At 34.4% G+C, this 22000-nt stretch overlaps 2 protein-coding genes across 3 annotated transcripts; both read left to right on the top strand.

The window, feature by feature from the left end:
- Positions 1-74: 74 nt before the first annotated feature.
- LOC142335961 (BBSome complex member BBS5-like) lies at positions 75-11993 on the top strand. The gene is made up of 4 exons (XM_075384379.1): positions 75-515; positions 3582-4090; positions 4539-4752; positions 11473-11993. The coding sequence occupies exons 1-4, from the start codon at positions 374-376 to the stop codon at positions 11664-11666; spliced, it is 1059 nt and encodes a 352-aa protein (XP_075240494.1). The 5' UTR covers positions 75-373; the 3' UTR covers positions 11667-11993.
- A 615-nt stretch (positions 11994-12608) lies between these two features.
- On the top strand, positions 12609-18603 carry LOC142336873 (uncharacterized). Of its 2 annotated transcripts, none has more exons than XM_075385834.1 (2): positions 12609-12859; positions 18014-18603. In XM_075385834.1, the coding sequence occupies exons 1-2, from the start codon at positions 12687-12689 to the stop codon at positions 18456-18458; spliced, it is 618 nt and encodes a 205-aa protein (XP_075241949.1). In that variant the 5' UTR covers positions 12609-12686; the 3' UTR covers positions 18459-18603. The 2 variants fall into 2 exon arrangements, with proteins under 2 accessions (XP_075241949.1, XP_075241950.1); XM_075385835.1 differs by lacking the exon at positions 12609-12859 and adding an exon at positions 17340-17571.
- Positions 18604-22000: the final 3397 nt, after the last annotated feature.

The raw sequence follows: 22000 nt of genomic DNA, 5'->3' as shown, positions 1-22000 counted from the left end.
TTCAATCATAGTTTTCCTTTCAATTAGAAATCTTTAAGTATCTTTTGCTGTAATGCACAGTTTAATTTGCTGGCAATTCTCAACGTATGTTTTGTTGTCTATAATGATTATAATTTCTTATCTGAATCTAGCTATATGGGTACTGTAAAACAGTGTATTGACTTCCATCTTAATCTTAGAATTCTTAATTCTCCACAATGAGTAATTCTCCACAATGATGGGCCAAGTAAATGTTAGATGGCAAGATACGTTTCCGGAATTTACTGCGTCCGATCACGAAAACAAAACCTAATTTATACGCTGTGCGGTGTCCAGCTTTGGTTGAGTTTTAGATGTAAATATCTGGTCGCAATATTGAGATAGAAGACTAAAGATGGTGGAAAATGTGATGGACAACATGTACGAGTCCTTGTGGGAAGACAGGGAAGTCAAGTTTGATCTTGGCAAGAACCACCTGCGTCCCCGCGCAGGAGAATTTGTCATAGATCGGCTGGAGGCTATAGAAGATACTAAAGGCGAGTCAATCATGTAATTAAGGTTTTGGTAACAGCACCGTAACGGTACCATACGAGACGCTTTGTCATGCAACTCTAAGACTGCAAGTCAGTTTTTCTGCTAGTGAACGCCGTGTGTTAATAGAATAGCTCATGTTAAGGAAGATAGTTGACCAAAAGTAAATGTAAGCTGTGTCAAAGCTCTGAAGAATTTGAAATATTTGTATTTTAATAGCCGCGAAGCGATAGCAGCTATTTTTGGACACATTGTGGTTTTTTCTACAATTCAAAGAATTTGGGCGCTGTCTTTTTCAAGATCTGTTCACACATTTTCATGATTTTCGAAGTCAAATTGGAGTAGTGATTTTGGTCACGCCGAAACAGGAAGTGGAGCGAAAAAGCAAGTGGTTTTGCGGGGTAAAATTTTTTTGCTCTTATTTTGAAGTAAAGTGAGAAGACGGTGTTTGAAAAAAAAATCGCTTTCTCGCTAGTGGTTTTTTATTCGCATGCGGTAATTTCACTTTGATTTTGACTTTTTAATAGCCGCACAGCGATAGCTGGGGCTATTATTGGCCTTCTATTGTTTTTTTTTATTTCGTCGTCGCGATTTTTGTTACGACCATATGCCGTCACAACCACTTCAAATCTGTTTTTTGTTCATTCGTTCATGCAATTTCAACTGATTTGCGTGCGTGACGTCATTTTTTACTCTTAGTGGAGCTAGTTTTTTTGTTCATTCGCGTGATTAAATTTTTGGTCACACGTGACTTACCTCACTCTGATAAATGACTTCCTCGCTCTTAAATTGACTTCTCTTGCTTTAATTGAAAGAGATTAGGTCAAATGAGTGTATATCACTCTAATTTTTCGCTCTTAGTGGAGCGAGTTTTTTTGTTCATGCGCGTGATTAAATTTTTGGTCACACTTGACTTACACCTCACTCTCAAAAATGACTTCCTCAATTTGAATTTGACTTTTATTTACTTTAATTCAAAGAGATAAGGTCAAATGGGTATGTGTCACTCTAAATGAAGGTTATTTGAGAGCAGCTAATAGAGGCAGCAAAAACTTAAACAGATTTTAAATCAAAATATAACATATCAGCTTTCAATGAAAAGGCTAATTTTTTGGTCTGTCTCTTTTACTGTTTTTTGGAGACTGCAGATCTACGAAGCTATTGCGGCAATTTTCTGGCAATCTGCCAGCTATGTTTTTTCAATTTTTTTGATCTATATTTTAGAAATTGTTTTTCCAATTCTCTCATAGTCCGCTATAGGTCTATTTTTTTGTTTAGTCAATGAAGATTGTTTGAATTGTACGTCAGGACTTGTCCTGCTTTGTTTTTTAATTCGTCGTCTTCATCGATCATTCTTCCGACCTGAATTCTTGGAATTGACTTTTTCAATGACTTCAGTGACTTATACTGCTTTGCAGTTAAAATTTGTGTGCGTGACGTCATTTCTGCTTCTAGGTCAATTGCGTGACTGAGCTCACTCAAAAAATGACTTCTGGACTCAAGGAACTTTAAATTTTATGAACATTTACGCTTAAAGATCACTAGTGAGCATCTCAGTAGTGCCAAATTTATATGCTCTAATTCTTGAGTTTTGAATTTTGAATATCTATTTAAAAAAGCTTTTTTGGGGCTTTTTCCTTATAGACCGTATGTGTCATGAAATTGACAGTCCCAATCCAACCGAAAATGTCTAGTGGTCTATTAAAGGACTGGTGGTCGATCTGTCTATCTTATTAATTGCTCTGGAATGAATTTCATAGCAATTATTGTAAACGTGTTGGTTTGCAATAATCTTTTTTGCAAATTTTTTGGTTGATCATTTTGCGCTTTTCTTCTGGAACATTCTTTGACTTCTAAAGTGACATTTTCACGCTTTCGTTTATCATTTTTGAGTGAACTCATTGCTCTCACTCCGAAGTAAAGATTGTTGCTAATATGAAATTGGTTGCAGCTAAACAAAAAGTAGGGCCTCATATCCGAGTGGGAAGTGAATCTGGTTACTAATCGGGAGGTCCAAATGAGATATGAGGTCGCTTAATCTTTTATCTGATAGGATTGCAACGGAATAGCAGAAAGCAAAAGTTAACGGAAAATGAACACTGTTACGCATTATTTTTTAGCATGTTCCTCGTGGTGTTATTGATGTTAATATTTGGTTTAATTAACTTGAATAATCGTCATTGTACATGGACTTATTATAGTTGTTTCATAGTGCGATTTTTAGCGGATATAATTTGAATGAAGTAAGCTAGTAATAGCCTTTTATTGAGCGATTCAGTTGCATGATATATCCACTAATTGCCCTGTTTTTAGACGCTTAGTACGACGTTAATTTTGCACTATAGGAGCCTGTTACGACTTGGTGTTTTATAAAGGTTTTCCAGTTCAATCTTTAATTATTTCACAGAAATTATAAAGTTTTTCAAAGATGGAATAAGAAGTTTCAAGATTCTTGTCAGGTTTTATTATCAACTGATTGTCAGGCTGGTTCTCCAGTGTTCTGGTGATCGTAGGTCCCGCAGGGTTGTACCTTGAGTTGTTTTGGTCCTTCGCAAATGTTTACTGATCTAGAAGTTGGGCAATTTCCGGCTTTTTTACGTCTCTTGATGTTTGTTAGGTACATATACAATTTCCGTATTAGCACCTACTTTATCAGAATAATTATTTCGCCAAGTACATATTTTCTCATGAAGCTATTTACCAAATATGAGAATTCATCGTCAGGGAACTCAAAAAGGTAAATATTGAGGCTTTCAGGTACTTAATATGTTTATCAGTCAACTGTCAATCTGCGGTTGTTTTTAGTAAACATAAACAAATAAGGGGGTTACAGGCCTAGATGGAAATACTGGCTAGATATGGTCTTGAGATCTATCTGAATATGAACTAAATTATAGCACTTTATATGGATATTTAAAGGAAAAACATTACGTAACTATGAGGCACAAAATAGGGGCGTGACAAACACATATTTACAATATTCAATGACCGAATGATTTTCACATTAAGTTTTTTCTTTAAAATAATTTCTCGTACATTAAGTTCCAATCAAGAGCTTTCAATTATTGCAGGAAACAACGGCTCGAGAGGCCGTTTAATCATTACCAATCTACGACTTATTTGGCATTCGGTACAATTTCCCAAAATCAACCTTTCTATCGGCCTGAACACAGTACTCAGCATCAATAAGAAGTTTGCCTCCTCGAAACTGCGCGGAGGCGAAACAGAAGCTCTTTACTTGCTAACCAAATTCAACAGCACAAAATTTGAGTTTATTTTCACAAACTTAATACCGGGAAGTCCAAAATTGTACACGTCAGTTTACAGTGTGCACAGAGCGTACGAAACGACTAAATTATACAGAGAGTTGAAGCTAAGAAGTGCAATATTAGATGGGAAAGAGTTGATGATGTTGCCGCTGGAACAAATGTTCGAGAAGATTGACGGAGTTTGGAATTTGTCAAATGAGCAAGGCAACCTCGGTCTTATGTACATTACCAATGTGAGAATAGTATGGCATGCAACTCCTAAGAGTAACTTCAACGTCTCGGTTCCCTGGGTGCAGATCAAAAATATTAAGGTTCGATTCACTTATTTTTAATGACGTCATAACATTTAATCAACTGTGGTTGGCATAACCACATATTTGTAATTTATAGAGGAAATAACGCCCGAAGAGTACTAGGAAATTCTGAAACAGTGGCTTTGGTATTAGAACTGTTCGGTCACTTTTTTCGCAATTTTGCTATATGAAGAGTGAGAGAGAAAATTACTCTAATCAGCTACTCAGTGCCGTAGATTACTGAGTAACTATTGCATTGTTGAGAGCAATAACAACCATGTTGTAATGTTTTTCATCAACTCTCGTTGTTGTTACTTTTACATAACTTATCAATCAAATTAAATGTGAACGCTCACCGCATACTAAAAAAATCTCTGCAAAGGACGGACTGGTTCCCAAAACTGCTTAAATAACTCAAATTTGCGAATTGGTCGTCAATTTTATTGTTCTTTTTTACTGTTTGAAGGTAAGGAACTCTCGATTTGGTCCGGCATTAGTGATCGAATCGTCCAGAAGTAGTGGCGGCTACGTGTTGGGCTTCAAAATAGATCCAGAGGACAGATTGGGTGACATTCTAAAACAGCTCTTGGCATACTATGAGACGTATTACAAGAAACCACAGCTAGGTGTGGAATATGTGTTGGAATCGGGAACAGCTGCAACGGGCGAGGAGACGAAAGGTTCGTTCTTTCAATTACCAGTCTTAAACTCAGTTGTAAACAGAATTGTTGTGAACAAGTTGGTCTGGGTTAGTATTCGTTTATTTGTAGCCGCTGAGCGATAGCGAGCCTGTCATTGGTATCGTCGTGAATTTTTAAGGACCAAAAGGTGATTATTGGTTATCAGTTTACAACTGTTTTGATATTCCGCAGGTTTTTTTTGCTGAAGCAAGAATGTCCATGACTTCAAATTTGACATATCTCTTCTTGAACATTAACTACTGTTTTAGGAAGTTGTGTATTCACATTCATGCAACTCTTATTTCCTTGCTAATGTACAGTAATTGGTTATCATTGGTGTAGTTAAAGGTCATTTTGAGGAGTTTTGGCTCATTAACAATGCAACTTATTCCATCTCAAGAAGTCAATTTTGTCATTAGGGATTTGACTCGTTCAAAAAATGACCTCTGCAATCACTCAAGATTAATTGAGGAAATAAGATCGGTCTAGATGAAGGCCATACATCATCGAAGTATTATTGGTCTCCTCTTGGTTGGTTCTTTTATTTCGTCGTCAAGACTTGTTGTTACAACCATATGACGTCACGGTCACTTCATATCTGCTTTTTATCCATTCGTACAATTTTGACTGAATTTCGCGCGTGATTTTGATTATTTGATTAATTGTTTATTTGAGGGAAGCTATTGGAAACAACACATAAATCATCAGCATTCAATTTAAAATTTGAAACTTCTCTTCTTCCGTGTTATATTTTCATTTTATTTTTGAGACTATTTTCTTCATTTTATTTTTGAGACTGCAGGTGTACAAGGTATCGCAGCTATTCTCTAGTAACCTGCCAATTTTATTTTAAAGATTGGTTTCTCCTGATGATATCAGTAGTTATCATTGTTTTTGTATAAGGATCCCTATATTTTTTTATAGCATAAGTTTTGTTCAAGGTTTTTAGATAGTTTCAAGTTTTCACTTGTTTTTGACGCTTTTAGCTTTTTAATTTGCCATCTCCTTTTTGTTTAATAGCCGCCTCATCTTCTCAGCCGGCTATTATAGCGCTCCTATTTTTTTTTACAATTCAAAGAATTTGAATTGTATTGGGGCGCTGTCTTTTTTTTTAAGATCTGTTCACACATTTTCATGATTTTTGAAGTCAAATTGGAGTAGTGATTTTGGTCACGCCGAAACAGGAAATGGAGCGAAAAAGCGAGTGGTTTTGCGACGTGAATTTTTTCCGCTCTAATTTTAAAGTAGAGTGCGAAAATGGTGTTTGAACAAAAATTCGGTTTCTCGATAGTGGTTTTTTGTTCACATGCGGCAATTTCACTCTGATTTTTACTGTTTTTTCAATTTTTTGGATCGGATTTTTTTCTAAATGGTTTTCCCAATCCATTCACAGCTCATTCTAGGGCTAGTTTTTTGTTTGAATTAAATTTTCATTTCTCGCTAGTGGTTTTTTTGTTCACATGCGGCATTTTGACATTGATTTTTTGTTTTTTTTTTCTTATTTTTTGATCTGATTTTTTTAAAATGGTTTTCTCAATTCACTCATAGTCTATTCTAGGTCTAGTTTTTCTGTTTAGTCAATGAAAATTCTTTGAATTGTACGTCAGGACTTGTCCTGCTATGTTTTTTTACTTCGTCGAATAAAAAAATTTTTCGCTTTACCTCATTTTGCCGCTTTTTCAACATTTTGCGTGATATCTTTTTGACTTCTCTAGACTAGTTTCTCTCTTCTCTCATTCTGCTAAAAGTGATTTTGAACATCAGTTGCTCAGCAAAGCAATTCAAAATGAACAAAGTCAGTATAAAAAATTGAAGTCAGAAGTAGAAACGGGATAAAGCCCAATTTTAGATGCCCGCTATTTGAACGTCGTTCCTCTAAGTCTTAGTTACCATCTCTAATGCTTATTGGTATTGATAGTACCCCTGTAGCCTCTCTCTAAGAAACAGAAGTACGTTATGTTCAACTACGAAATGCCATCAAAATAAATCGGACTTAAAAAATGTTTTTGTACAAAAATCTTTTTTTTTCAATATCTTCTGTTCTTTCAAACCCAATCATGCTTATTGGAATCAACGGCGGCTATTTTCCGGCAATCTGCCGGGTATGTTTAGTATTTTCATTTGCCATGTTCATCTTTTCACTGTCTACCATTTGATTACGGGCCAACACGCCAAGGACTTTCTCACTTATTGCTACCACTTTGCAGCTGAATTTGCGTGCTCCAATAGATTTGTTGTTCTCTTTGATACGAGTTTTAAGTTTGCGTGATGATGTTTGCGTGCACCATCATTTGGGTAGATTTATTGCTCTCGAACCAAGTTGTGAAGCAATTATTGTAAACGTGTGTGTCTCAAGCAAAATTTTTGCTCGAGCATTGTCTTCGAGAACATTTTTTCAATTTCATTTATGAGTGACTTTTTCACGCTTGACTTCGCTTTTTTCTGAGTGAATTCAATTTTGAGCATTCAGAAATTAAGCATTCAACAGTTCGTCTGACATTAGTAGGTTTATGTTTTTTAGAGGTTTTAAGGAGCCGAGTTACAGAATCGCGTTGACAGTTTTATTATTCCCACCCCACTTTTGGGGGGGAACTATATACTCAAATGAATTTTTTTGTTCAGACAATTTTGGCCGATCGATATATCCATCGTAGAGAAATGTGTGTGGTATCATTAAAAAGCTCGTAGAATTAAAAAGCTCGTCCTGCGTAGAATTCAAAATTAAAAAGGTTTTTTGAATTTCGTATTTTTCGAGGAGTTATCGAGGTTTAAATTTTTTTGTGATTAATTGATAATTACATGATTTTGTTCACTTTCATCGTAATTTTTGTTCAAATTAAGGCTCTTTATAAAAATATCATTTCAAAATTACATTTCACGCTACAAAATGAAAGAATTTTGTGTTAGCAATAGATCGATAAAAACGCTAGTTCTGGTCTCGTGAGGAAGTTTACTATGAAAAAAAACTCGAATTCATTTGGAGAGCTGTTTTTTTTTAGAAAATTTTTTCTATTTATTATTATTTTTTAGTGACTTAGAGACCAGTTATTTTCATATCGAGGTTCTGTTAATGACAAACTTGTTTGCAATCTAATGATACTCAATGAACAAAAAATTCGTTTTCAGGGAATCGCTCATGTTTTTTTGTCTTCGACTCATGAGTTTTCGAGATTTTTAATGAAATTTCGATTTTCTTTGTTATTTCAAGTTTTGTGAGTCCTATGCCCTAAACTCGCTAATTAAAAGTGCAATCGGTTTTTCAGTGTGCAATAGGTAAACTTATTTAGTGCTTTGAATGGACAGCTAATGGCCGTCAAGACTTTAAAAAAAATTTTCGAATTTTTTTTGAACATTAAACGATATTAAATTTATTAAAGGAACATTAATTCAATCTAAGAAAAGACAGGACCGCTTTCTTTTTAGTGCAACAAAAATTAATCTGGTATTCGGTTTTGTCATCTAACTATTGAATTTATGACTTCCATGCCTTGAGTTTTCGTAAATTTTATTGGATTTCGCAAGATTTTTGGATACTTTTTTGTAATTTTGATTCCTTTGAAATCTTATCTCTTTATCCTAATATTGATAGTTCTGATTGGCTAACGGAAGAGATCCAGTGGCACATAGATAAGGATTTTAGAGAAACGCTTATGGTTTAAATGGCTTCGGCACTTCTCGCACTTTTCTACTGAATTTTTGATTTTTGCATGTATTTGTCGTTGTTTTCATAATCATAGGTTTTTTTGTGATGTCTTATTGGTGATATTTTGATGAAAAACATCCTTTTCCTCCAATCGAGGCCTAACGTAGTGTATTTTTTGACTTCCGTTGATAGATCTTGAATTTTATGGCTGTTAATACTTTGAAAATAATTTTTTAGATTTTTCTTGCACATTAACCGATCTTAAACTTATATTCGTGAACTGTAATTCAGTCTCAAAAATGACAGGACCTCCTCCTCTTCTACTGCAACTAAAATGAAACTGGCTAGTAGTTTGATCATCTAACTATTGGTTTCATGACTTCGATGCCACGAGTTTTCGTATTTTTTTTAATTGTGCATTTTTTAAAATTTTGATTCCCTTTAAAATTTTATCACATTATCCTAATTTTGCTAGTTCTAAGTCCCTTAGAGAATTAGAGAAGGTGTTCAATGCAACCTAGATAAGTTTTCAGAGAACAGTTTATGGTTTAAATGGCTTCGACACTTTCTTGCACTTTTCTACTAAAATTTTTGGTTTTTGCCTGCTTTTGTTGTTGTTTTCATAATCATAAGACTAATTGTGATGTCTTATGATAACTTTAAGATGAAAAACACTTTCAATTCCTTATCGAGGCATAAGTTACCGTATTTATTGATTTCCGTTGAGAGCTATTGAATTAGTGGCTGTGAAAACTTTAAAAAAATTTTTGGACAATAAACATTAATAAACTTATTTTCATGACTTCTAAGTCAGTCTCAGCAATGACAGAAGCCTGTTCCTTTTTACTGTAACCAAAATAAATCTGGTAAGTGGTTTCATCTGCTAACTATTGGTTTTATGACTTCAATGCCAGGAGTTTTCAAAAAATTTTTTTGATTTTTTTTTGTAATTTTGGTTCCTTTTGAAATCTTATCTCATTATCCTATTATTGATAGTTCCAATTGGCTTATAGAAGACGTCCAATGGATCATAGGTAAAGTTTTCAGAGAAACGCTTATGGTTTAAATGACTTCGACACTTTCTTCTCGGACTTTTCTACTGAATTTTTGGTTTTTGGATGTATTTGTTGTTTTCATAATCATAAGACTTATTGATTTTAACGGCGTTGATATAACGGGTTTCCTAAAAAATTTCGTAGTTTAATTATGTTTGTTCATACTTGTTGATTTTTTGAAGTCATATTGTTTAAAAAAGAAGAACTCCATTGCTGTTAAAAAAATATGAGAATAGAGAAATTTATACCAAAAATTTCTTTTATTGGCTTAGACACTTTTCTCCCTATTTTTTTTTAATTTGCTGTTTTTGGCTTTTTAAATTCTTCATGTCGTAAAATGCTGACTGCTCTCATAAGATTTTAAATGAGGATTGATTTAATTATGCTGCTCAATGCACTCAGTTTATAGCAAATAGTATTAAAGTTTACGATATTGTTCGTTTTCAAAGATTTATTTTTCCTTTTCAGTTTTTGTTCTTTTCGTAAACTTGAAATTTATTCTCATCATTGAGAGGTTCCATCCAATTCCTTGTAACTGAAAAACATTTTTCCATTGATATACTGTGGTAACTGATGTTTTGTTTGTTGGACAAAATGCGTTTTCATATAAGTTTTGTGAGTGTTCAATATTTGTATTTCTTTTTCTCTTCTTTTAGCACCTTCGCTGAAAAATTTTGTTTTTGCTTATTTTGCTTTTTTCCCTTTCTCGTAGTCTTTCTAATGGCAGATCTTGTGAGCGCTGTAATGAGGCATGGTATTATGCAATTCAATTAGTAGTTCGGTCTTATAACGATTTTTTTTAAACTCAAACGTCTATTTTTAATTTTGTCATCATTAGGTTGACAATTGAGTCAAATATGCAGATGAGCTCGGGTCGGAACATCATGTGGGAACTCTCATTAACGCGCATCCTTGTTGATGATCTACATTGTTTATTTCTTCGATCTTAGATTCTTTTTTTTTCTACAACTATTGAAACATACCAATAAATCCGTTTTCACTTGTGTAATGATTCTCCACTCAGTTCACAACTGCGCCACTGTTTATTTTATTTAGTACTGACAAACTGACATTTTAGACTGATGCAATTTTCATCACTCGTACTAATAACTTCCGTGTCCGGACAAAACAGTCCCAGACAAAACAGTCCCAGACAAAACAGTCCCAAATTGCAAAATATTCCCAGACAAAACAGTCCCAGACAAAATAGTCCCAAGAAACCAGACAAAACAGTCCCAGACAAAATAGTCCCAAATAAAATGTACCTAATGCCATTATACCCAATGTACTTTTAAATGTTCGTTCAATAATCCGACAACAAATTAGCAGTCGCTATTACCCGTATGTTTTAACATACTTAATGGCCATGGCCATGCCTCAGCGGCCCGTGGGACTTGATATGAAACTATCACAACCGAACATGGGATTAAATTATCCGCTTGTTAAATCATACGTGTGAGAGCTATAATAATGGCCTTGGGACTATTTTGTCTGGGACTGTTTTGTCTGGTTTCTTGGGACTATTTTGTCTGGGACTGTTTTGTCTGGGAATATTTTGCTATTTGGGACTGTTTTGTCCGGGACTGTTTTGTCTGGGACTGTTTTGTCTGTTCACCATAACTTCATGGCTTTGAGCTCAATTATGTGATCATTAGGTTGACAATTGAGTCAAATATGCAGATGAGCTCGGGTCGGAACATCATGTGCGAACTCACATTAACGAGCATCCTTGTTGATGATCTACATTGTTTATTTCCTCTTCGATCTTAGATTCTTTTTTTCTACAACTATTATTGAAACATGCCAATAAATCGGTTTTCACAACCAATGATCAATTTTTTTTCTACATTTTCCGTTCCTACATTCAAAAGTTTTTCTATTAACAGAACAGTGCACGCTCCAAAAGCAATAGCATCCTATCAAACGTCAATGATTTGGTAGGAAAACTGAAAAGCTTTCGTGTTTCTCTACCAAAATGATGTTACAGTATGGCGCTATATCTGACAATAAAAATTGTTTTAGCTTTGGAAAACTTGGTGGACGATGTGGAGATCGAGACAGGTAATCAAGACACCCTAGCTGCTTACTACAGTGCAGGTGCACCTTGGGAGGGAGAGGGACATAGCAGAGAGGTAGTCTACTCAGATACACTCGGACTGGCGATTGAGAAACCGAAAGAGGGATTCACAATTGAAAGTCTCTGGCAGATCAACTGAACTATTGAAGTTCATTTGAAAACTCACACACACTCGGACTCTTACAGTACTGTTTCGTTACGGTTTCCATATATGGTGATTGCAACAATTAATTGAAAAAAAAAACATTTATAAATAATAACAGGCTTGTAAGATTTGAAAACGTTGAACGTCGAAAAGAAGCTCTTCCGATAGTTCTGTACCAAATAATGAGCAGTTTCTTTTTTCAGAAATTAAATGTATATTGTTTGTATTCAATGTAAATAAGCTGTTTCATAGTGACGCATTATGAGTCTCGTATATTTGTAAATATTTGCAGGCAACGATGTAATTTAAAGTGCAGTTTTAGATGTTTTTGAGGGCGCTAGTGAAAATGGCAGACGTATTAAATTGTAGAAATTTGATTGATGGCCACTCAGAATTGAGGAAATGATAATATTGATTTCTGATTGTCGTCTGATTGCTCAACAAATTTCTTATGTTTTAAAATATGATATGAGTGTTATGTAAATTTGCGTAAATTTCAGAAATAGCGTTAAGCCGAAAAAGAAACGTATTTTGGGAGAAACTGATCTCACGTTCGGTTGTGATAGATTCATATCAATTCGTTCGGGCCTCTATGTCTTGGCTATGGCCACACACAGAAAAGTATATAATCTAAAAGTGAGCTATGTCAAATTTAGTTTAATTGAACGCATAAATTTAGTGGTTGATTTGCTCAAACACTTAGATCCGTTGAAAATTCTTTATTTTAGTACGTCTTCTATTTGGCGAGACGTCACCATTTTTGAGCACATTCGGAAAGATAACTCAATTTAAAAGAATATTTATTTTTTGCTTTCGTCGTTTTTTATCTACGTAAAAGAATAATTTGTTCTTATGCCTTGTAAGGTACATCGTCAAGGAATGATCTAAAAATATGCATTACGTAGGCGTCGTATTCTTCCAAATTAATGCGTATAAAAAGATCCGACTTTTACTACAAAAACATTCAATATTTCCGTCCAAACAATTTCAGTGTACTATATTGTCTCGTAATATATGATAATTTCTCGTTCAGACGAAGAAAGAAGTTTGGCCAAATCGCAATTGGAGAACTTTTTGAACCACATTTTGGCAGATGACTCTTTTGTGTCGACATTTATTCTCACCAACTGCTATGTTCAGCATAACATGCTCGCTGTCAAGGTGGAAAATGTCTCAACATTGCAATCGTAAGTAGATATAGTATCAGCAAGCTATAGAATAGTTTGATTCGGATAGTTAAAATAACAATACAGTCGTTTTCATAAGTAGTCGTTTTGGTTAACTGGTGTGTATGTAGATCTGTTGTATATTTGTTATTGTTACTGGCGTGTTTTAGTTATGAACCAATATCCAATCAGTTTTAAGATTAGTGTCACAGCCACTCGCTCGCATTTAACGATAGTTTTTTTAGTGATGTTAAGTGATTTTGATTATCTTCTAATGGGCACAAGCCAAACAAGAGAAAATGAGATTGGATTTAATCATAAGTCAATGTGGAGACAGGAAAAAAGCGATAAAAGCAGGCTTTTCACAGCAGCTTTTTTGTTTTAAACATGAATTTATTGGTGCAGAAATTTGTTTGCACATAAATTAACAGGTAAAATTTGTGAGCTTTTGATCATCCTAAAATAATGATAAATCTTTGTTTTATGCAAATTTGAGCTATTTTTGTCTTTTTCACATTTTAGGAAACTTTTGGTAGGTTCTTTTTCACGTTTTTCCTATCTCCGGCACGTTTTTTGGAGCACAATTTTTTTTGTTGCATTAGCGATTTCGTTCTTTTCGGAGAGGTTAATCTCATCATTTGTTGCTGCGCGAGACAAAATAGCACGTTTTGGATTCGAAGGAAGAAATTCACTTTTGAAAAGAATTACAAATATATGGCCGTGGTACTTGATTTCTAATTTAGAAAGTGCGAATTCAGTTGTTCCGACCCCTCTTGAGGGGGGAGCAACTATATACTCAAATGGGTTTCTTTTGTTCAGACAATTTTCGCCGATCGATATATTCATCGTAGAGAGTTGAGACTAGTATCAAAAGAAAACTCGTTCAGCTTAGAATACAGAATTAAAAAGATTTTTTCATTTTTTACAGGGAGTTATTAGGCTTAAACATCTGAGATAATTAGAGTGAATTCCGTTTTTTTGTTCACATTTTCCAGAAATTTGCCTATAATTTTGTAAATTTTGCCAAAATTTGTAAAAAATTGTTAACAATAGTACTGTTGATTTTATTTTCAGAGACGAAAAAGTATTATTGACTGTTTTGATTTAATTTTCTTGGCTAAAATTTTGACTAAATATTTCAAATTTCAGCCGTTTTCATCAAAAATTGCACGAAATAGGCTTCTTTAGTCCAGTTTGATTAAATTTGCCGGAAGTACACACACAAAAACAACAAACACAATTTTTGCAAATTACATAGAGAGCTACTTTCACTTCCACTTCCATTTAGAGCAGCTTAGAATCAAAATTGTGCCGTTTTTTTGCTATATTTAACCCATGATTTTCAAAAACGCAGCATTTATTTTTGAACTTTTAACTAACAAATTATCGAGATCTTAATAATTTGAAACAATCGAGTGTTCTAAATGGACGAACAGCAAAAGCAGGGCTGGTTTTGGTATAACCTTGGACTATTATAATTCAAAGTATTTCGGATTGTAATCAGTCGGTCTTTTTTATTAAAAAAATTATCTTTTTCATGTTAACTAAAGAACAGAACAAATCAAATCAAAGCTCACTATTGATGGGTCCAAATGGCTTCCTAAATAGTTCCAAAATAATGTATTTAGTTTTGTACTTGAAAGAATATGGTCATTTTGACTTGCAAAAATGTTTGCAAAAAGTGATGCGTCCAAAAAACTGCGATGATTGTTCTCGAAATAAGTTTTTTGGGATTTTTTGCTCGATAGATTTTTCCTCATACCATTTGTCTCATCGTCATGACAACCGGGATTTGCTTTTAAAACCGAAAACCATTAGAACACAATGCGGTTTCTTTGGATCGTTAGTAGGTGCTTTGTGCATGGTTTGCTGGAGAGGGAAATCAAGGTCTGATAACCAAAGAAGATTACCACCTTATTCCTAATGCAGCTACCCACAGAACTAATGCTAATCTGTCGTTAGAACGCGAGTAGTCTGAAGTTAAATTGTTTTAAATTGTCAGTTTATTCTCGAAGAAAACTGTTTTTCAAATCAGCTCTCACCTCAAATAATGTGATGAAAATTAGTAGCAGTGAGGATACAAAGTTTGTTTCTGTGATTGGCTTAGACAACTGTTAAGGTAATTTTCCTCCTTTAACTTTTATTCCAAAGTACCATGCGGCAGTAGGCGCTATCTCACTGCGTGTTTAAGATTCAAAGTACGATTGTGAATTTTGAAATTGTTGTTCCGACCGCTTTTGTTAGTGTTCTCTATTCTTAAGTGTTTTGTGGTGTTTCAAATTTGGGTACTCTGCCAACAATAATCATGACCAATTATTACAATTTTGTTGTTAAAAAGTTATTTATTTGTATCACATGTTTCTGTATGATGCGATAGTTGTTTTAAAATTTAAGATTATTGTTGTCAGAACGTGTAAAAAAGCTTTATATATTGCGGTCTGCAAAAATGGTGTCAGGACAATTTACCCAATGCCATTATACCCAATGCCAATATACCCAATGCCATTATACCCAATGTACTTTGATATTTTCGTTCAATAATCCGACAACAAATTAGCAGTCGCTATTACCCGTATGTTTCAACACACTTAATGGCCATGGCCATGCCTCAGCGGCCCGTGGGACTTGATATGAAACTATCACAACCGAACATGGGATTAAATTATCCGCTTGTTAAATCATACTTGTAAGAGCTATTCTCTGCCAATTAGTACTCGGATTATGGAACGAAACTATAAATTTGAATTGGGTACAATGGCATTGGGTATTTTGGCATTGGGTATAATGGCATTGGGTAAATTGTCATTTAACCGCAAAAATGTTTTGCACTTTTTCGGAGAGAGAAAATGAGAGTTCTTTTTTTCATGCCTTATTCAGGTAGAAAGGGATAAAAACAAAAGGAAGCGTCTGAAAAATCGTTCAAGGATTAGAATTTTTTGTTCACGTGCGGCTTTTTCAGAGCAGTTTTTTAGTTCTCACATATTTTTTTTGGCAAATAAAATAGCAGGTCATTTTTGAGCCCAAATGATCATTCTGAATTTGAATTACTAGTTATATCCAAATGTTGGCTATTTTTAACTTTTGCAGTATCAGAAAGTTTTTAGTTGTTTTGGTGTTCTTTTTCACGTCGAAACTGAAAAAATAAAAAGTTGGCGTATTTTGAAAAGTTTCTGTTTAACTCTCCATTTTTTGTTAAGTGTGCCGGATCTAGTGTGGACTGTAACAGAACAGAGGTCAGTGTCTGAAGGTCCATGGAGAATACTTTTCGGAACACTGCAATTATAGGAGAAGTTTGATTAGAGTTTTTTGAAGTAGCAAGTTTTTAGTATTTCTATGAAAAATCTGTCACTTTTCTTTTTATTTTTTTCCGGAAAAATTTACTATAATGAAGTGGATAGTTTATTTGAGCAGTTAGTCCCCATGTAGTTTAAATCAAGATTCGCTTCGACTGGACTCCGGATTTTTCGGGCTATGTTTTAATCCGTCATTTTCCCTATTTTTGTAGCAACCTTTTGATCACACGCAAAAAATTTAAAACTCCGAAGATGAATTTGTGTGCATAACATCACTTGTTATTCTCTTTGATATTAATTTTTCGGTCAGGCTCTATATTTTTGGTCAAACGGGACTTAACAAATATCAGACAAAAATATATTACTCTTAAAAATTTATAACAAATATCAGTTTAGAAAATTGCTCCTGCACTCTTATTAAATATAAATTGAGACTATAAATTCTAATTGGAAGTTACTGAAGGCCACCCAAACTATATAATTAGAAAGCTATGTTGATTGAAAGACATGGTTTTTGTTTTGAAATTTGCTTCAAAAAATTAAAATAGGATTTGAAATCAGAATTTCTATTTGCTCGTTCGACAGTTTTTTGTCACAGTATTTTTTTTATATAAGGGCTTTAACGGTCAGTTTCGCGCTTATTTTCCCTCGATTTGCCGGCTATGTGTTGGTTTGCAGTTTTAAGGCTTGAAAATTTATGTGCAAACGTTTTTTGTTATTATGTTGAATAATAAAGAATATTTTTCCTATAAAAAAGATATCCAAATTGTGGTTCAAAAAGCTATTTTGCTGTACTGTTGAAATTTTTAAATGACTTGGAAATAAACCCGGAATTTGGGAATGCTTCGAATGATTACAACTTTAAAGCTCCAGCTGTAAGATACTCCCTGTGACGTAATAAAAGTAATCTAATAAAAGCATAAGCAAAATCAAAAGTATAAATATAATAGTTGTCCTTGAAATCATTTAAAAAATCAGAAAGTCACCATAATCTTACGGGAGGAGTATTAGAATAGCAAAAATAGAATTAGCTAACACGATTATTTTTTTATAGTTTAAAGGTGTTTTTTGTTTATTTTGGTGCTTTGTAGAGCTAACTGTAAACACAAGCCGTAATGGAATCTGGCGTTTCTTGTGACGATAGTAGTGATGCAATCCTCTATAAATAGAAAGCAAAGAAGTCGAATATGAAAAGATATTCTTAAAAAATTATTACCAAATTGAACACACCAGAGTTCAGTTCAATTTTTGTCTCACAAAATAGTTATATATGGTTAATTATCCAAAAGAAAGAGGAGCATTGAGCGGATTGCGGCTGAAAAATTTTTTGGATAAAATTTTGCTAAACGACTCTGCTGTGTCGACATTTATTCTTAATAATGTCTCCAGTAATCGCAACATGCTTGCTATCAAATTGAAAAATGTGACGACATTACAATGGTAAGTAACTACAAATATTTTCTTTATTTTTTGCGATTCGTTTTAACGAAAGTGACGTTATTTTTACAATAGCAACTGTTTGAGAATTTTTGTAATTTTACAATTCTCTAAATATACCGAGTTGTATTTGTTTATCATAGTTTTACTAGCAAGAAGATCCGAATAGTTGTTCTGTAATGAAAGTTTATGATTACTCCCTTATAATCGCTGAATTTATTCAGGTTTTAAGGGTTTTCAAACAATTTAAAAGTGTTATAATTCCAAGTGAACAAAACAAACATCCACAGATTTCAGAATTTCTTTCTTTAATTGCTATATGCTTTTGTCTATTTGCTATTGTTCTAGTATGAAAATTTCAACTCTCTCCTTTCTCTGAGAAGTATATTTCAGAGTTGTTGTTTATGTTGAGTATGTTGTTTGTTTATTATTTGTTTTTGATTAGGTTTGCGGAACAGACCACCAAACCCGAATTGAAGTTTCTCAAGACGCGACCAGTCAGGTTGCAGATCAAAGCAGCCAATCAATTTCACTCACCTGGGCACAACTTTGACATAAAAGTTGCAGTGGTTCCCAAAATCTTTCTAAATGGTGCCCGAAATGCTACAGGTCAATTTATCTCGGTATGCGTTTCATGTGTGAACGAACAAAGTCAGAATCTTCTAGAAGACGAAGAATTGATTGTTTCATTGTATCTAAAGAACCCGAACATTGGCGAACCTGCTTACAGAAAAGATTTCAAAATGAGGTTTTCAGCGGAGCTTGAACAGAATGAGAGAGGATTGTTTGAATTCATCTCGAAAAAGGACTTTGCAAAGTTCGTTTCTGAGGAAGATTGCGTAACCTTTGGAGTGATGATGCAATTGGCTCCAAGAGTACCGCGAAAATAATTGTTGCAATTTTTTGAATGCAATCCTGCATACAACCCATGAGGATGTTGCAATATCTAATGTCGAATTTTATTGATTTTTAGTAAGTTTGTGAAATAATTTGTTACGGCCTCTATATTTATAAATTGAAGTTTTTGCAAAGTTATCTTCTTTTAATCAGCTGAAGAAGTCGCAGGATAATAAGATAAATTGAGCTGGCTCCCATACATATAAGCCACACAAAACATACACCATTCTAAACTCACACATACGCAGTTAAACTTTCACAAAGCACACGTGTAAACACACATAAACACACACATGCACACACACAAACACACACACATGCACACACACAAACACACACACACACACACACTCACACACACATACACACACACACGCACACACACAAACACACATACACACACACACACGCACACACACACACACACACACACACACGCACACACACACACACACACACAAACAAACACACACGCATACACACACACACACACAAACAAACACACACGCATACACACACACACGCACACACACACACACACACACACACACACACACACACACACGCACACACACGCACTCACACACACACGCACACACACACACACAGCACACACACACACACACAGCACACACACACACACAGCGGTAAAAGGAGAGTCAATATCAAGCTTGATGCACAAAATGAAGTCGTTGAATTAATTGTTGTCACAGTTGGAAAATAAATACAAGCTTTGTTACTGATAACTTCTGCGAGCGCTAACTTTTAGTGTTCAAAAATTGTAACATAATCTAAATCAGCTGTAAGACGAAACCTGACATTCAATAAAGGAGTTCCAAACATCTTAAACATATTGATTTTTTATCACACACAAGAACCGTTTTTCCTCATTTTTACTTTTCTTAAACAAAACCTAGCTTAAAAAAAATAAATCAAGGAAATGTAATTAATATCAAAAATTTAAAAAACCCATGAAATTTTTTTTCTTAAAAGTTGCAGCTTTAAAACCATTTTGAGAGCAATTGACTCAAATAATGAAATGAGAGAAAAAATGAAATGTTCTGACTGATAAGAAGTATTCTGAGCGTTTTTTGAAACACGCTGTTATACTTATGCTTTGCAAACAGACTTGGATGTGTGTCACAAATACACTATCTCAAAGTGTGTTGGGAATCGCAGAGCGAATCCTTGAATAAGTGTACTTTACAGAATTGGTTTATTGGAATCGCGATGCGAATCCACAGCTAAATCGTCTTAAGTAAATTAAGAGCGTTTGCAGAAGCAACTTGAATTCAGATTGACTAAAAGAAATTCTGATTACTTATAATAAAATACTGTGAACAACATATGAAATAATATAGTAGACTAGCGGGAATATTTTTATATGTGAATAATAAAAAGTCATAACTCAAGTTATAAGCGCATGATATAAATATTAAAATAGAGGGTAAAATAATTTAGTACACATAAAGGTTTCGATATATAAGTATACATACGTATCACATTTTGGAGATATGTCCGCATCTGCAAATCCATAAAATTGGGTCGGTTTGCGTGGTCGAGCTGTTTGTTGTTCTTGTGAAGCGGAGGACGTTACTGGATTTTGTGATGAGGATGTTGATGGGGCGGGTATTATCGGTATGAGAGGTTGTTCCGGGGCTGTTGCATTGTTATTTTCATTTGACGCAACCGTGTGACGACTTCGTTTGGGCTGTGGTTTAGCGGGTTTGCGGACTGTGAGGGCTCGAGAGACATTTGAGTTCACAGAAGAGACAACGGAAGTAGTATCACGATGTCGATGGCGAATCTTTATTTCTCCTCGCTTTTGTCGCTTGACATCATTACTGTGCTTGGCGATTTTTGTCTCGTTGTTTGTTCATAGGGTGCAGGACGTCTTTGTGCGTATGCCCAGAGATTAGTAGACCTTTCTGCTTTGGTGCCGAACTTTGCCAAATCACTATCTCTAACTTATTATTATAATAAAATAATAAGTTAGAGATAGTGATTACTTATAATGAAATACTGTGAACAACATATGAAATAATATAGTAGACTAGCGGGAATATTTTTATATGTGAATAATAAAAAGTCATAACTCAAGTTATAAGCGCATGATATAAATATTAAAATAGAGGGTAAAATAATTTAGTACACATAAAGGTTTCGATATATAAGTATACATACGTATCACATTTTGGAGATATGTCCGCATCTGCAAATCCATAAAATTGGGTCGGTTTGCGTGGTCGAGCTGTTTGTTGTTCTTGTGAAGCGGAGGACGTTACTGGATTTTGTGATGAGGATGTTGATGGGGCGGGTATTATCGGTATGAGAGGTTGTTCCGGGGCTGTTGCATTGTTATTTTCATTTGACGCAACCGTGTGACGACTTCGTTTGGGCTGTGGTTTAGCGGGTTTGCGGACTGTGAGGGCTCGAGAGACATTTGAGTTCACAGAAGAGACAACGGAAGTAGTATCACGATGTCGATGGCGAATCTTTATTTCTCCTCGCTTTTGTCGCTTGACATCTTTACTGTGCTTGGCGATTTTTGTCTCGTTGTTTGTTCATAGGGTGCAGGACGTCTTTGTGCGTATGCCCAGAGATTAGTAGACCTTTCTGCTTTGGTGCCGAACTTTGCCAAATCACTATCTCTAACTTTCACTGGAGATCGTCCAGGCTCATTGATTATGGTTGTTGTAGGGGAAGATTGAGTGACAAAGGATCCTGGTTTAAGGACCTCATATAGTCCGGCAAGCTGTCTTTTGGCCCTCTTTTTGTTAGGTAGTTTTTGCGCTAGCTTTACATTTAAGGATTTTTCTGTTCTGGGAATGGGGTTCGTGATTTTTGGATGAATAATGAACCGCGATTCCTTATTGTCCGAATCGCGATAGCGAAGTCGACAGTTTATATATGTTTTGGATATGTCGGTTTGGGCACTAATTACCTATAAAATATTAAACTTTTGCTCGATATTTGCCAAATTTTCTGATAAATTTTGTGAATTCATTATCTGTTGAGGCTCATTTCTATTACTGTCCAAATGCAGAAAAAAAACAAAAAATGCAAAAAAATAACTAATTCAAATAATTTCTTTTAGATTTTTAAAATGAAAATTATGACTCTTTAATTTTGGAGTTTGGTTAGTTTCGGTCTGGAACTCAGCAAAAAACTTTTTTTCAGTTGATCGCATTTGTGCTTTCATATTAAAAAGCAAAAAGCTTATCTACTAGAACAAACCTGCTTTTTTATACTCGCTGAGTGTAATTTATTTTCTAACTTTTGTTTGGGGAACTTATGCAAAAAAAGTTTAAATAGGACTAATATCTAACATTAATGAATTGTAGAGAAAGAAAATGTTGGAGTTACAAGAATTTTCAAATCATTGAATGAAAAAAATGTTAAATTGTGGCGGAGAAAACTTGTAAACAATGCAGGTCTTTGTGTATCCTTGCGCTTCTTTGTTGTCAAAAAAGCTGTAGTCATTTCTGCTGATATTTATAGTAACCCGATTTGTCGACAAAAAAACTCTTATTTT

This window comes from Convolutriloba macropyga, chromosome 3 (genome assembly GCF_964194025.1).
Source record: "Convolutriloba macropyga chromosome 3, txConMacr16.3, whole genome shotgun sequence".
Classification (NCBI taxonomy): Eukaryota; Metazoa; Xenacoelomorpha; order Acoela; family Convolutidae; genus Convolutriloba; species Convolutriloba macropyga.
The sequence above is the reverse complement of the archived record's forward strand: the minus strand, read 5'-3'. Positions and strand labels throughout refer to the sequence as shown.

What these genes read in the sequence shown, in the direction of transcription:
- LOC142335961 (XM_075384379.1), top strand. Translation starts at nt 374, where the DNA reads ATGGTGGAAAATGTGATGGACAACATGTACGAGTCCTTGTGGGAAGAC. An exon ending in TGCAGATCAAAAATATTAAG is followed by an intron (nt 4,091 to 4,538) that starts GTTCGATTCACT and finishes TACTGTTTGAAG; the next exon opens with GTAAGGAACTCTCGATTTGG. An exon ending in AACGGGCGAGGAGACGAAAG is followed by an intron (nt 4,753 to 11,472) that starts GTTCGTTCTTTC and finishes AAATTGTTTTAG; the next exon opens with CTTTGGAAAACTTGGTGGAC.
- LOC142336873 (XM_075385834.1), top strand. Translation starts at nt 12,687, where the DNA reads ATGATAATTTCTCGTTCAGACGAAGAAAGAAGTTTGGCCAAATCGCAA. An exon ending in AATGTCTCAACATTGCAATC is followed by an intron (nt 12,860 to 18,013) that starts GTAAGTAGATAT and finishes GTTTTTGATTAG; the next exon opens with GTTTGCGGAACAGACCACCA.